This window comes from Typopeltis vanoorti, chromosome 22, assembly GCF_054136105.1.
Source record: "Typopeltis vanoorti isolate ZY-2024b chromosome 22, IOZ_Tvanoo_1.0, whole genome shotgun sequence".
NCBI classification, from domain to species: Eukaryota; Metazoa; Arthropoda; class Arachnida; order Uropygi; family Thelyphonidae; genus Typopeltis; species Typopeltis vanoorti.
Window position 1 is genome coordinate 7892478 of NC_143570.1, and position 15880 is coordinate 7908357.

Genomic DNA, 15880 nt, shown 5'->3' on the forward strand with positions numbered 1-15880 from the left:
ATAAGGCAAACCATGCATGAAACTGAAGCTCTGGGTATCATCATCATCAGTAGATCCTAAAACATCTGTATAGATCAGCCTTCCTAAAACAAACATGATCATGAGTTTACAAGGTTCGCTCTATTGTTATGTGTAAAGTTTATAAATGCACAACCTGTTTAAAGAATGTTCACAATAATGGATGACAAAGAATATGTATAATTTGTTACAAGTCATATACAGATTAGTTACAATAGGAAAACTTATGCTTACCACAAGCTTTAAATGTCTAATGTCAGAAGCTTGTATAATAAATATCTAAACTTATATTTGATATTGTAGTACTCTGAAGCTACAAATATGGTTTTAGTAACCGAAAAATATAACTTAATAGATTGACGAAATTGTGTGCACTCATTCAAAATGGAACAATTAATTTAATACAACAGATTCTGGTGTTTTACATATTTATGTACAAAAGCTCTTTTCTATGAACAAAACAGTTAATTTTCCAATGTCAGTTTGCTACACATAACTTGCTGAGTAGCTGAATGAAAAAATAGACTTTTCTCATATGAAAGAGTATATATACTTAACATAATACAAAACGTGTGCACCGTACAATACTGAGCAATATTTACATATATGAGATGATCACTGTAGAAGCTGTAAGTACCTTGTTTCCTCCACTAACGATGTGAGGGTAGAATTCATATCATTAATGACCATGTTATTTGTTGAGAGAAGGGGAGACTGTGTATGGGACTTAACTGAGTTCGTGACTAATAAGCAATTATTACTGGAATATGTATGTTCTGGACTGCAATGCAAAGATTTATTATTGTTGTTTATCTCTTTCCTGTCTGTACTGCTAGTAACTGTGTTACAACCAGGTGACATTTCTATTTGTTGACAGCTAACACTTGATAAACTAGCAACATCAGGTGCAGATTGACTCTTGTCTCCCATCATTTGTTGGCACTGCTGAACATATTCTAAAGTCCTCTGATATGCTTCGGGCTGCATTCCAGACAGTGAAGATTGGCTTACATTTTGGCACTGGATTTCTGGTTGCTGTTTGGAACAGTTATGACACCTAGAAGGAGACATAGACTGACTAGTTCCATGTTGCTGGCCACAGCAATAATTTTGAGGTGTTGTGGATTGCATATTAATGGACACAGGGTTAATGTAATGATCTGAAACACTGGAGGACTGCATTCCACTGTTAAGTTTCTGTGTGCTAAAATATTTCTCTCTACCTGAAGGCACAGATTGTATACTAGATGGTGGAGCTGGGTTGTAATATTGTCCTGAGTTGGGTGTGGGATTATTGAATTGACCTTGTGGTGCAGATGGTGGTTGAGAACAACAGTGTGCATTGGTTGAGTGACAATTTACAGGTAGAACACTGTGCCCACATTGTTGCGATGTATTAGGCACAGCTGTAGTATACTGATGTGATATCACTGTGTGAGTGCCATTAGCCAAAGTTTGATTATTATGTTGGAAATCTGCCAGATGTGGTCCACTAGCTAATGGCTGAGCAAACTTTTGCTGTTGTTCAAGCTGGCTGATTTGACTATTATTATGCACTACCCCTGTATGCTGTTCATTGGTCAAAGACTGATTGCACTGCATTCCAGAGACTGAACCGCTGTATTGCTGTTTCTGTAATCTGCTGACTGACTGCATGTTTTGTCCCTGAGGGGTATACGGATACATAGCACCATGTAATGAAGTGCATGAATTTGGTTGAGACGGAGGAATAAATTTTTGACTTTGATTTGAATAAGATACATTGTTATACAACACTGAATTTTGATTCATTATGGCACAAGATTCGTTTGTAAACTGTGGATTTTCAGTATTTTGAGGATACTGCTGATTAAAGTACGTATTTGAAGCAGAGGTCTGGTGTGTTCCTGGTGAATGCCACTGCTGCCCTTCTGATGATTGAAAGTGATGATCCTGTTGGTTTGGATAACTGTTACTAGCTCTCTGTACAATAAGGTTACTCTGATAGTGATTGGGATATGGCATATCTTGAAACAAGTTCTGCCTGTTTGCTTGCTGATGTGGTGATGGATTGTAATTATTATTAGTAGGAAAATGATTGCAAGGTTGAACATATGATTCACAGTGCTGGTTCTGGGAAGGAGGCTGAAACACTGGTCTGCTGCTGGGTTCCTGCTGAACTTCAATGTACTGGCTCACACTAGATATGGCATGGCTTGTTTGTGAAGATGGCCTCTCACTATACTGCTCTTCCTGGCAGCGAGATTTCTCAGCCACCTGATTGAGGTAGTGAACCATGTCATCAGGTAAGACTAGATCTTTATTCTGTTCAATAGGTTTATCTTCCTCTAATTCTTCAAGAGCCACCTCTTCATTAGGGTGATGGGAATGATTATTGCTTTGTGCAGCAGTTCTTGACTGAGAAATGGGAGGCAGTCTAGTAAAATTATTGAAGCTCTGCTTTGGCATTTCTCTAGCATTTCGACCAGGCCTCTCGATAGGCTGCAAAGGATCACTTGCTCGGCGCACCACCATATTGGGTAGATCTGGAGGAAGCGGTGTTCCAGCAGAAAGACTGGTCTGTCTATCTCCATCATCTGTTCCAACTGTATTTTGATTTTGGCCTGAGAAAGATCTTCCTGTTTGCTGAGATGCTAAAGCTTTAGAGTGCAGACGATGTAGATGGGCAGTGATGTTAGGTGGTAAAGCCGAAACACTACTGATGCCACTGGAACGACGAGAGCTACCTACTGATATAGGATCACATGGAGAATGAATGCCTTGAATACTACGTGATGTCTCACTACCCCTGCGACTAGATATATGGCTGCTAAGTCGCTGAGAACTTGCTTCGGAATACATGCTACTGTAGAAGGAACTGATGGTACTAGTTGTGCTGTTTCTCCGTCCAGTATAATGGCATCCTAAACTTCCTTCACATGGCGGAAAACCTATTAGAAAAGTGGGAGGGAAAAAAAAGAAAAATAAGTTTACTTTCATCTATAATATAAGGGCTTTTCTCTGATGAAAACAAAATATTTGGTATAACTCTGTCCAGATCCCTTATTTAAAAAGTGTTAATCAGGTTTAATGAAAGAGATATAGTAAATTACATGGTATCTGACTATTCCTTAGCAGTTTAGTATTCAATTCAAACAACAAACCTTTAATTTTTGTGACTGATCATACAGATGATAATCTACCAGCTGCCAGCTAATTGTTAGCGTAATTAGTCATCACAGAGATGACCAGTTTTTATTACCAGCTAAATACAAAGTTGCCAAATGCTGTATATTGTAGTTAATAGTGTATGCCCACAGATGCGAGACTCTTTGACACTTCTGCGCATGTCAGAAGAAGGAGAATCCATTCCGATATTAGGGTAATCAATGCGTTTCGTGGGATGAGTGTTTATTATTATACATTGGAAAATTAGTTTTTCTTTTATGAAAATTCTAGTTCTTAAAGTAGTAACTATTTTGCTTGTACAACAGTTGGAAAATTTACGCATAAAGCACATGATTTCACGTGTTGGTGACAAATTCGTATAGCCTTTATTTCTTTCTCCCATTCAGCATGAATTGACTATTCTTGGCACATTGCCAATCCTGGTTATATGAAGTGTGGGCATACAATAGTTCTGTTTTTCATATTAGATTTGCAATTACATTGTTAAATTTGTAGTTGCATTGTATGATTAGAATAACTTTGCTGGGTTTTGAAACATATTGATTTTCTCTTTGCACATTTACTGACCAGTTAATTCAATAAATCCACATCCAGCTTTTCATGGTTACCATGAGAGGCTGGATGTATAATGACCATTCTGACTCCATGATAGCCCAAAACAAATAATATTAATTGAACTGATTTATATATTTGCTTTAAGTTTTTAATATCCTGTTTTGGTATATTTTTAACTATTTAAATTAAGACTTCTATTATATGTTTATTTATTTATTTTTTTTTTGCATATGTGCATTGCATTTTATTATTATTATTATTTGTCACCTCCAGGGAGTCCAAAGACTCATCGAGGGAGGATATCTACTCTACAGGTCTACTTCCACCACTCACAATCCACCAACTGACCGCAACTACACCAACGCCATCCACCGCCGACCACCACCAGTATTTCCACAGACAATCACAAACATCCAAGCCCATGGCGGGATTCAAACCCGCAGCCTCTTGACTGGAGAGCAGACACGTTAACACTCGGCCAGCAAGGCTGGCCGAGTGGTTAGCGTGTACCATCTTCTCCCACTCTTAATATCAAGATACCATCTTCCATCTTCAGAGTGGAAGATGGTATCTTGCCTTGAGTTCTTCAGTCGAATTCAGGATTTCAATATTAGCCGAATGTTTTCTAAAGTTATGCTCATTGCCCTTGCCTTTCTTCTTAGTCCCTTTCCATCATCTTCTTTTAAATGCTTATTTGACCATTCTTTCTAAAATCCAAACTGCAGTTGAGATCTCTATAGTTCTTAATTGTCTTCCCTCCACTCTCTTGTTGTTTCATTTCTTGCAGTTCAAATAGTTTTATAAGGATTTTATTTTCGAAGATTTTCACGTTTTTTTTTTATCTTGGCTTATTGTGCTTCATATAATAATCATATGACCAACTTTTTTATTTTTTTTTGTATATTTGTTTTTGTATATTTCTGTTTTAATTCTGTTTGAGAGAATCATAAATGATGTGAATGATACATGCTATTTGATGCTTGTTATCTTGTATTTCTGTAGTTCCAAGATATTTCAAGGAAGTAGTATTATTATTCTGGTCATGCAGAGTAAACTAGTCATCGTCATCTGAGATGCTATTTTACATACTTTTTAAATACAGCATCCAGTTTTATCCTGGTTGGTGTGCAATCCTAGTTTTTCAGCAGCCATTTTAAGTTTTCTGAATGTTATTCTCATTGTTAGAATATCAGATATTCTAAATAATATTCCTTTCTTTTAGGCTTGCACGGTGATCTGAATGCATTTTTGAAAATTATGGAGACAACTACCGTGTTTGAATAAAAACTTTAGTTTAATATAACTTCTTCTCTTCTTCTTCTTATTCCTAACATGGAATATAGGCTATGTGGCCTGTTCCGGTCTCATGCCTCTCTTTCTTGGTCTTCCGATTCTTCTTTTTCCACTTATTTTGTATCTGTATAATATTTTTGGTAGTCTGCTGTTGTCCATTCGATTTAAATGTTCTAGCCATTTTTGTTTATACTGTCTTATGTAGTAATTAATTGGTTTGATTTTTAGGGATTGTAAGATTTCTTCATTTGTTTTGTGGTCCCACTTGGTATATCCAGCTGTTTTTCTGAGGAACTTCATTTCTGCTGTTTGAATTCGTTTTTCATCTTTCCTTTTCATGGTCCATGTTTCGCTTCTGTATAGTAGAGTTGGTTTTGACAAGACATTATATAGTCTGATTCTAGTGTGTTTTTGTACCAGGGATGACTTAAATATACTGTTTATTATGCCATTTACTTTGACAAAGTTTGATATTTTAGTGTCTATGTCTTTTTCTTCTTCGTATGATAGATCACATCCCAAGTATCTGAAAGTGTTTACTTGTTCTAGTATTTTATTATCTATCACTATTTTACTTCTTATTGGGTTTTCTCCTTTGAATGCCATTATTTTTGTTTTTTCTTTGGATATTGTCATATTATATTGCTTTGAGATATCATTTAATGATTTTAATGATCTTTGTAAGTCATCTTCTGATGTAGCTAATACTATTTGATCATCTGCAAATAGTAGTGTATCTATCTTCATTTGCGGGGTCATTTGTATACCAAATGGGTTATGCTGTTTCCAGATTGTTAATATTTCATTTATATATATATTGAAAAGCAGAGGTGAGAGGGTACATCCTTGTCGTACTCCTCTTGATATATCTTTCCATTCTGAGGTGTGTTCTAATTTAACTGCTATTTTATTTCCTGTATATATTTCTTGAATAGATTGTAAAAGTTGGTTTGGTATGTTTAAATTGGTTAATATTTTAAACAATTTTTGTCGACTAATTTTGTCAAAAGCTTTTTCATAATCAATAAACGCCACATGTGTTTCTTTTTGAAATTCTCTTCTCTTTTCTATTAATAATTTTAAAGTAAAAATTGGATCTATTTGGAAGCCATTTTGTTCTTCTAGTAATTTGTTTTCTACAATGCTGCTTAGTTTCTCTTTTAATATTCCTGCATATATTTTATATCCTGTATTCAGCAGGCTAATTCCCCTATAATTATTGCAATTGTCTTTATTTCCTTTTTTATAGATTGGGATGACCAGTGCTTTTTTCCAAGAGTTAGGGGTTTTTCCGGACATCCAAACCATATTAAAAAATTTCAAAAGTCTTTCATTAAATTTTTCACCTGCATTTTTGTATAGTTCTATATTTATATTGTCTTCTCCTGGCGTTTTCCTATTTTTCATCTTCTTTATTATATTTTTCAGTTCTAACATTGTGATATTTTCTATTAGGTCATTCTTTGTCTTATAAAATTTTAATTCATTGTTCTCATCTGTCCAGAGATTTTGGAAATAGGTCACCCATTTTTCTAAATCTATTGTTTGTATTTTTATCTTTTCTTTTATTTCTTTATTCATGTATTTTATTACTTTATAGGTTTTGGGTTGTGGCTTAAACAAATCCTTTTCTAGTTCTGTTACGAAATTGTTCCATCTTTCTCTATGTTTTTTCCTTACTTCTCGTTTTGCAATTGCACTATTTCTTTTATACTCTATTTCTGCTTCTATTGTTTTGGAATTTAGCCATTTCTGGTAACTGTCCTTTTTGGTTTTTATTATATTTTCTATTTCTTTGTTCCAATCTCATAGTCCTCTTTTTCTAATCCATTTGTGCTTTATTCCTAAGGTTTCTGTTGCTGCTTTTGTGAGAATTTGTTTCAAATTTTCCCATTCATCTTCTATGTCCCTTGATTCATGTGTGGTTTCTGTTTTTAAGTTTGTGCATTTTTGATATTGTAGTCTAACTTGAGGATCCTGTAATAAAGAAATTTTGTAGCTTGGCTGGTAAGAATTTTCAATTTCTATGTGTTTTTAGCCACTTTGGTTTAAAACGAATTTTTGCTGATACCATATAATGATCAGAGTTTAATTCAAAGCCTCGATATGCTCTTACGTCTAAAATTAACTCCGCTAATTTAAAATTTGTGATAACGTAGTCAATTACTAATTTGTATCCTCTAGCTGACCAAGTATATTTATGTATTTCCTTGTGTTTAATATAACTAAAATCTACAATTCGACGTTTCGACCTTTATGTCAAGGTTCTGGAGCGTACAAATATACACAAGAAACAAGCTATACTACAATCAGACTGGTTTGTTAAAGACACTGACCAACCGCTACCACAATTGTTGGCCTGACCTCTGGTGAAGAAAAAAAAAAAAAAAAAATTTAAAATAAAAAATTATACATCAACGCTAGAGTCCTATTATTTGTGTTGTCTACTATATACATATATTAACATTATTCCAGCCAGTTGGAGTGGAATGGTTTCTAATACTAGCGGATTGGCTAGAGTCTTGACTTATGTTGAATCTTTCATATTAGGTTGGCCGAATGTGTGCCATCCAGATCCTTGGAATTTTCATACCATCTTTGTTATTGATATTTGGGTGGTTTATCAGGATTTCGCAGGATTCCTTAAATTTTCTTTTGTACCAGGTTTTTGTGCGGTGTAAGGAGCAGGTGCTTTTCCAGTTGATTTGGTGTAAGGTGTTAAGTGCGTGGTCTGAGAGGCCTGCTTCACCATAATGGTTATATTTAATGTGTTCTTTCTTGCGTATAGGGATTGTCCGTCCTGTTTCACCAATGTACAGTAAGTTAAAGGTGCAGCGGATGCAATAGACTCCAGGATGTGCTAATGGGAGGAGAGGATCCTTAGAGGAGCTGAATATGGTTTTAAGTTTAGTGGGTGGTTTAAAGGTGGCATTGAGGTTATAATGTTGTAGGATTCTGTTGATTTTTTCTGATAATCCTTTAATGTATGGGATGGCTATGGTTTTACTGTAATCTAGATTCGTTTTTGTTGTGGTTTTATAGAGTATTTTATTGAGAGTAATTTTATTATAGCCATTATTTATGAATGTGTCACTAATGATTTTTAGTTCTTGTTTCAGGGCTTGCTGGTTAGAGCAAATAGTTGTGGCTCTGTTTTTAAGGGTGTTAACTGTCTACTGAAAACTGACACACACGGGGGAATTCATACCACCACCCAGCACAAAAATATGGAGTCATTAACACCCTTAAAAACAGAGCCACAACTATTTGCTCTAACCAGCAAGCCTTGAAACAAGAACTAAAAATCATTAGTGACACATTCATAAATAATGGCTATAACAAAATTACTGTCAATAAAATACTCTATAAAACCACAACAAAAATGAATCTAGATCACAGTGAAACCATAGCCATCCCATACATTAAAGGATTATCAGAAAAAATCAACAGAATCCTACAACATTATAACCTCAATGCCACCTTTAAACCACCCACTAAACTTAAAACCATATTCAGCTCCTCTAAGGATCCTCTCCTCCCATTAGCACATCCTGGAGTCTATTGCATCCGCTGCACCTGTAACTTACCGTACATTGGTGAAACAGGACGGACAATCCCTATATGCAAGAAAGAACACATTAGACACATTAAATATAACCATTATGGTGAAGCAGGCCTCTCAGACCACGCACTTAACAACTTACACCAAATCAACTGGAAAAGCACCTGCTCCTTACACTGCACAAAAACCTGGTACGAAAGAAAATTTAAGGAATCCTGCAAAATCCTGATAAACCACCCAAATATCAATAACAAAGATGGTATGAAAATTCCAAGGATCTGGATGGCACACATTCAGCCAACCTAATATGAAAGATTCAACATAGGTCAGGACTCTAGCCAATCCGCTAGTATTAGAAACCATTCCACTCCAACTGGCTGGATTAATGTTAATATATGTATATAGTAGACAACACAAATAATAGGACTCTAGCGTTGATGTATAATTTTTTATTTTTATTTATTTATTTATTTTTTTTTTTTCTTCACCAGAGGTCAGGCCAACAATTGTGGTAGCGGTTGGTCAGTGTCTTTAACAAATCAGTCTGATTGTAGTATAGCTTGTTTCTTGTGTATATTTGTATGCTCCAGAAGATGACCTTGACATAAAGGTTGAAACATCGAATTGTAGATTTTAGTTATATTAAACTAAAGTTTTTATTCAAACACGGTAGTTGTCTCCATAATTTTCAAAAATGCATCTAAATAATATTATTAACATCAGACCTCCATGGAATCAAAACATTCATTATGGGAAGTCTATACTCACAAAAAAAAGATCACTGAATGGTGCCTTAAACCCATTCATGGTTTCCACACTCTCTCAGACAATGAATTCCACTTAACGAGTCACTCTCCATGCAAAAGAATCTCCTCCTCCCTCCCTCTCTTGCTTATGCCTTCTTCATACAGCATCCAGGAATGGCAACCTCATATTCTATCCTTGTCTCTGGTAACAAATCTTCACCAACTTATATGTCTCAATCATATCCATTCTTCTTCTTCTGTACACAACGCTCTGCAAATTGCATTCCCTGAGTATGTCTTTATATCCTACATTCCAGAGATTCGATGTCAACTTAGTGCATCTTCTCTAAGATATTCTCATCCCCTTGAAAAACAAGCTGACCAGATCTGTGTATAGTAGTCCATATGTGGCCCGATCAAGGGAACCATAACCTCTTCTGACATGTCAAGGTCCTCCTCACCACACAAGAGCCAGATGGGCATCTGCAAGAGGAAAACTCGACCTCACTTCACTGACCATACTTGCTCAGATTTCAGGAATAATCTGCATGTTCTTTTCCTACATGCCATGTATTGAAAAAAATCTTCCCTTCATCTCTGCTATAACTCCCATACTAATTATATGTACTCTCATTCATGTAGCTATGATTGAGACCAGTAGTCCTACAGTCCAACCACATAATTGACTCTTCACATATTCATATTCACCATTTAAACCCCCAACCATCTTATTTCTGCTAAGCTGAGTAATCATATATTATTACTATTATTATTTTATTATTCAGGCTTCCATGGAGTCAAAAGACTCATTGTGGGAGGTCCTTCCTAAGAAACACAAAGTCTATCAAGACTCATCGAGGGGAGGTCCCCCCTCCCCAAGAAACACAAAGTCTATCATACCATTCCTTAAACTCATTAACCGTTCTCCCTCTCACTACGCAATTCATTCCATGGTTCAACCACCCTCCATGCAAAGAAACCACTCCTCACCCTCTTGCTCACAGTTTCCTTTCGTAACTTTCAAGGATGGCCTCCTGTCATCACTCCTTCCCGCTGTTCAAAAAAAGCGAAAGAACTCCCCAGTATCAATCCTGTAACCACCTCTCAACAGTTTAAAAGTCTCAATCATATCACCTCTCCTTCTTCTATCCACCAAACTCTGCAGTCCACATTCCCTCAGCCGATCCTCATAACTATCATTGTAGAGTCCTGAAACCATCTTTGTTATCTGCCTTTGTACCCTTTTCACAGTTAATTTATCCCCTTCAAATCCTGGGGACCAAATCTGAGAACAATAGTCCAAGTGTGGTCTGATCAGGGTCTTATACAATGGAATGATAACTGTTTTATCTCTGCAGGTCAGCGTCCTTCTCATTATTGCAGCAATCATCTGTGTTACCTTTGCAATATGTCCCCTAAATTTCAGGTTTCTATTATTTATCAACCCCAGATCTCTTGTCTCCCCTACTTCCTCCAGTGGGATAGAATGTGTAGGTTATAGTGTGTTTAGGAGGGACAGAGAGAATAAAATGGAGGAAGGAGTGTTATTGATGATAGCTGATGAACTGCAGCCAAGGAGAATTGAAGTTGTATCGCAGGATAGTGAAAAGAGCTCATTTGAGGCTATTTGGTGTGAGATTGAGACTGGCAGAACAAAATACACAGTTGGGTGCTGCTATAGACCAGGTGATGGAATAGATGGTGGAGACAGTATGCATAAACAAATTGATGATGTGAGTGGAAGAAGGGTAATTATTATGGGAGATTTCAACTATGGTAACATTGATTGGAAGTAAGAGAGGACACATGTGAGGAAGGAAATGGATTTTATTCAATTATTAAGGGATAACTACTTGAGACAGCATGTAATTGAAAATACTAGGGGTGTGAGAGTGCTTGACCTGGTAACAGCATCTGAGAATTTGACTGTAATGATATGACCATGTTGTCACCTATTGGTGAGAGTGATCATAAGGTCTTGACCTGGGAGGTGACTAAAGGTGTGGAATTTTTGATTAAGACAGGGTATATGTGGAATTACCGTGCTGGCAAGTATGACAAGCTTAGGAGATTTCTTGGATCAGTGCCATGGCATGTACAACTGCAAGGGCTGGATGTCGATAGAGCATGGGAAGTGGTCAAGGAACATTTACAGGAGGTTATGGCTGATTGTATACCTAGGGTCCGAATAGTAAAACAAGTATACAGGGTTAAGTAGATGAATAACACCGTTAAGCTTGAGCTGCAAAAAAAGAAACAACTGTGAAGGGAATTTAAAGAAAGAGGTGACCTGCAAGCACACGAATGGTATAAAGTACAGGCCAGAAGGGTAACGAGTGTGATAAAAACAGCAAAAGCAGATTATGAAAGGAAACTAGCTATGCAAGCTAAAGAGAATCCCAAACAGTTCTTTCAATATGCTGCAAGCAAAAAAAAAAACTGTACACGACAAAATGATTTTAAGGAATGATGATGGTAAGGAGGTCACTGAATCAGTTGATATAGCGGAATTACTGAGTGAGCACTTTGCAAGAGTATATCATCTAGGTGGTGACATCGAAAAAATGAAGGGACCATTAGTTTATACAGGAATTGTGATGAATGAAGTGGAGATGAATAGTCTATTACAGAACCTTAATGTGAATACATCTGTGGGATTGGATGGTATACCGGCATGGGTCTTACATGAAGTGGCTAAAGAATTATCAGTACCCTTGACCATGTTGTTTAATCAGAGTCTCGGGTCTGGTTTAGTCCCGAAGGTGTGGAAAGAGGGGAATATAGTTCCACTGCATAAAGGAGGATCCAAGACTACTGTTGCAAATTACCGACTGATCAGCATATCAGGAGTCGTTGTCAAGGTCTTAGAAAAAGAAGTCAAGGGAAAAATACAGGAACGGATTGATGAAAATGAGATACTGTACAGGGGACAGCATGGCTTTGTGAAGGGTAGATCATGCCTAAGTAACTTGCTCAAGTTTTATAACACAGTGATGGCTGAACTGGATAAGGGTTTACAGAGATACTGCTGGACCTGGCTAAGGCATTTGACAGGATACCACATGGAATTCTAATCCGTAAACTACAACATATGGGAATGGATATAGGATTGGTGAGATGGACAGGTGGGTGGTTGATGGAGAGATATCAGAGAGTAGTTTATTCAGAAGTAGAGTCCAAAAGACAGCCTGTGACTAGTGGTGTGCTGCAGGGTTCTGTTCTTGTACCACCGCTGTTTAATTTTTCATTAACGATATAGGGAAGGATCTAAGAGGAACAGTTCATTTGTTCACTGATGGTGCAAAGGGGCAGGGCAGTGAATGTAGAAGATGTCAAAATCTTGCAGGATGACTTGGATAGATTGGAGTTCTGGGCTAAGGAGAATGGATGGCAATTTAATGTGACAAAATGTAAGGTTATGCATTTTGGGGTGAAAAGATTAGCAGCAGTATACCACATTGGTGGAACTGTGCTCCAGGAGATTGATGAGGCCAGGCACTTTGGAGTGTTCATGGATAGGGAGATGAAGTTTAGGGGGGACATTACAAAAGTGGCTAAATCAGCTCATCAACTCACTTGGATGTTGAAAAATACTTTGACGAGCAGAGACAAGCAAGATATTGTTTCTCTGTACCAAGCCTTGATAAGACCTCATCTCGACTACTGTGCTCAGATTTGGTCACCTAGGTTTCTTCTTGATGGGGAGGAGGTGGAGAGGATCCACAGGCGAGTGACCAAGATGATAGCAGGTCTATGGAATGAACCTTATGAGAACAGGTTGAAGATTTGTGGGTTGCAGAAATTAGTTCATAGGCGGAAAAGGGATATGATTGAGACATTCAAATTGCTAAAAGGTTTCTATAGGATTAATTTAGAGGATATTTTTGAGATCAGGACTGGTGGTGGGAGAACTAGGGGACATCTATGGAAGCTGGGCAAGAGTGTGGTTAGCAAGGGTGTTAGAGCTGGGTTCTCTACTTTTAGAGTGGTAAATAAATGGAATAAGCTGCCAGAGTCTGTTGTGGGTGCTATGATGGTGAGTGAGTTCAAAGCAAGGAATGATAGATACTGTTAGAGTGCCATATAGTTGTGTGGACATGATGTTTAGGGCCTCCCTCGATGAGTCTAAGGACCCACTGGAGTCGCCCGTAATAATAATAATAACTCTTCCCATAGAGTATGCAGTGTCCCGTCGATGTTTCCCAAACCTCAAGACCTTACATTTTGCTGCATTATACCGATACCCCCATTCATTTGCCCATCTATCTAGCTTATTCAAATCCTCTTGTAGGGCTGCAGCATCTGTACTATTAATAATAATCCTTCCCAGCTTCGCATCATCCTCAAACAACTGAATATCCCTTTGCAATCCACTGACAATGTCATTGATATAAAGGTTAAACAATATAGGTCCCAGTACTGAGCCCTGTGGGACCCCCACTTGTAACCCTCTGCTTCCTTGAAACTGCCCCACCATACACAACTCTCTGATACCTATCGGACAGCCAATCCTGAATCCAATTGACCAATCTGACATCCAGACCCATGTGCTGCAACTTAAATATCAGCTTATCATGTGGCACCCTGTCAAATGCCTTCGTTAAGTCTAAGAAAATGGCAATATATGCCTTTCCCTCATCTAATGCTCTTGTAACTTTATTATAAAATGCTAGCATATTGCAAAAACAAGAGTGTCCCTTCACAAATCCATGTTGAGTCTCAAAGATAACATTACCCTCTTCTGCCCAATGCTGTATACGGTCCTTCACTACTTTCTCCAAGATCTTAACAACTACTGATGACACGCATACTGGCCTATAATTAGACACTTCCAGTCTGCTACCGTCCTTATGCAATGGCACTATCTTACCTTCCTTCCATTCCATGGGCACCTTTCCCACAGCCAGACTTTTATTGAAAAGCCAGGTCAACAGAGCTGTCAGTTCTTTAGCACATTCTCTCAAAACTCTTAGTGAAATACCATCCAGTCTCACAGCTTTACTGATATCCAGAATACTCAGTATTTGAAACACACTCTCCTCCTGTACCTCTAAACCTCGAACCTGCCCTATCCCCCTCTAGTATTAAAAACTGACTCCTCCAGGATGAAATACTCCAATAAAGTGTTCACTGAACAATTCCACAATGTCCTCTGCATCAGTCACTCTATTCCCATTTTTATCCCACAATATCATTCTTCCACAATCATTTCTCCTACTGCCCATATATCTAAAAAATTCCCTAGGATTTTCTTTGGATCTTAGGGCCAATCTCCTCTCATATTCTAGTTTCATCTTCCTTACCATACTAGTCACTCTTCTGGCCTGTGGCTTATACTCTTCATGCATCTTCTCTTCACCTGTCTCCTTATATCTCTTCCAAAGCCTCTTTTTTTGCACGCAATCCCTGTTTACTATTGTTTGTATCACCCACTTTACTTCAAATTGTGTCCTCTTGTGGTATACAACTTACCATTGCTGCTAACAAATATTCTTTCATAATTCCCACACACTAATGATATCCTGGCCTTCCAATTCCTCCCTCCATGAAACTTCCTGAAGTTGACATCTTACACTATTATAATCACCTGCCTTACAATTCTACATATGTTCCTGTCTCTTTGATACTCCTGCATGTCTATTAATTTTCCAGGTCAAAACCATATGGTCACTCTCTCCAACTTTTGGGAGAGATGTCATCTCAGTTATTATCAACTCTTCTGAAGCTATAACCAAATCCAAAACTCTTGAACCTCTTGTTCCCTCTATTACATGTTGCCTAAGACATTTGTCCCTTAAGAATTCTAGAAATTCCATTCCCTTATTGCTACATGCATCTTCCACTCCCCAATTTATACTATGGTAGTTAAAATCTCCCATAACAATCATTCTTTTTGCACTTGCCAAATTCAACTGTCTAAACATTTCCTGGTCCCCACCCTCTGTGCTCCTGGGTCTGTAGTAACACCCCACTAAATATACTGTCTTGCCCACCTCTACCTCATATCATATGCTTTCAAATTTATTAGTGTCACTGCCTTCCAAAGCCACTCTTAGAAGACATAGGTCGTCACTTATCATAAGCAGTACTCCACCACCATGCTTTCTCTTCCTATCCTGCCGAAAAATGCTGTACCCAGCGACTTCTATTCCTGTTATTATATCCTCTTCTGTCAACCACGTCTCAGTGATCCCAATAATTTTAGGCCAGGCTGATGCTATCTGTGCCACCAATTCTTCTCCCTTATTCTGGATACTCCTGGCATTAGTATAAAGCATATAAATGCTGTTGTTTCTATACCCAGCATTATCCCCTCTAGATTCCACTGGACTCGGTGTTACCTGATGTCGTCCCCCTTCTCCCAAGTACCCATTCCCACAAGAGGCCACCCCTGCTACCATCCTCCCTGGGAGACACTGACTTCTTCAGAACAGCAATCTCTCCAGATGCCTACATTCAAATGTAAGCGGTCTCTTGCATACAATTCCTCTCTGTCCTCAAACGCACTCCAAGCATCCACATATTCCAGTCCTCTCTT

At 37.7% G+C, this 15880-nt stretch overlaps 1 protein-coding gene across 4 annotated transcripts in view; it reads right to left on the minus strand.

Annotated features, from left to right (window-relative positions):
• Positions 1 to 396: 396 nt before the first annotated feature.
• Positions 397 to 15880, minus strand: part of LOC150094140 (uncharacterized) — a 285741-nt gene continuing 270257 nt past the window's right edge. For all 4 annotated transcript variants that reach the window (XM_090411829.1, XM_090411832.1, XM_090411830.1 and 1 more), the window contains one exon: positions 397 to 2948. In XM_090411829.1, coding sequence (XP_090267955.1) covers positions 634 to 2948 — 2315 coding nt within the window. In that variant the 3' untranslated portion in view covers positions 397 to 633. The remainder of the gene's footprint in view (positions 2949 to 15880) is intronic.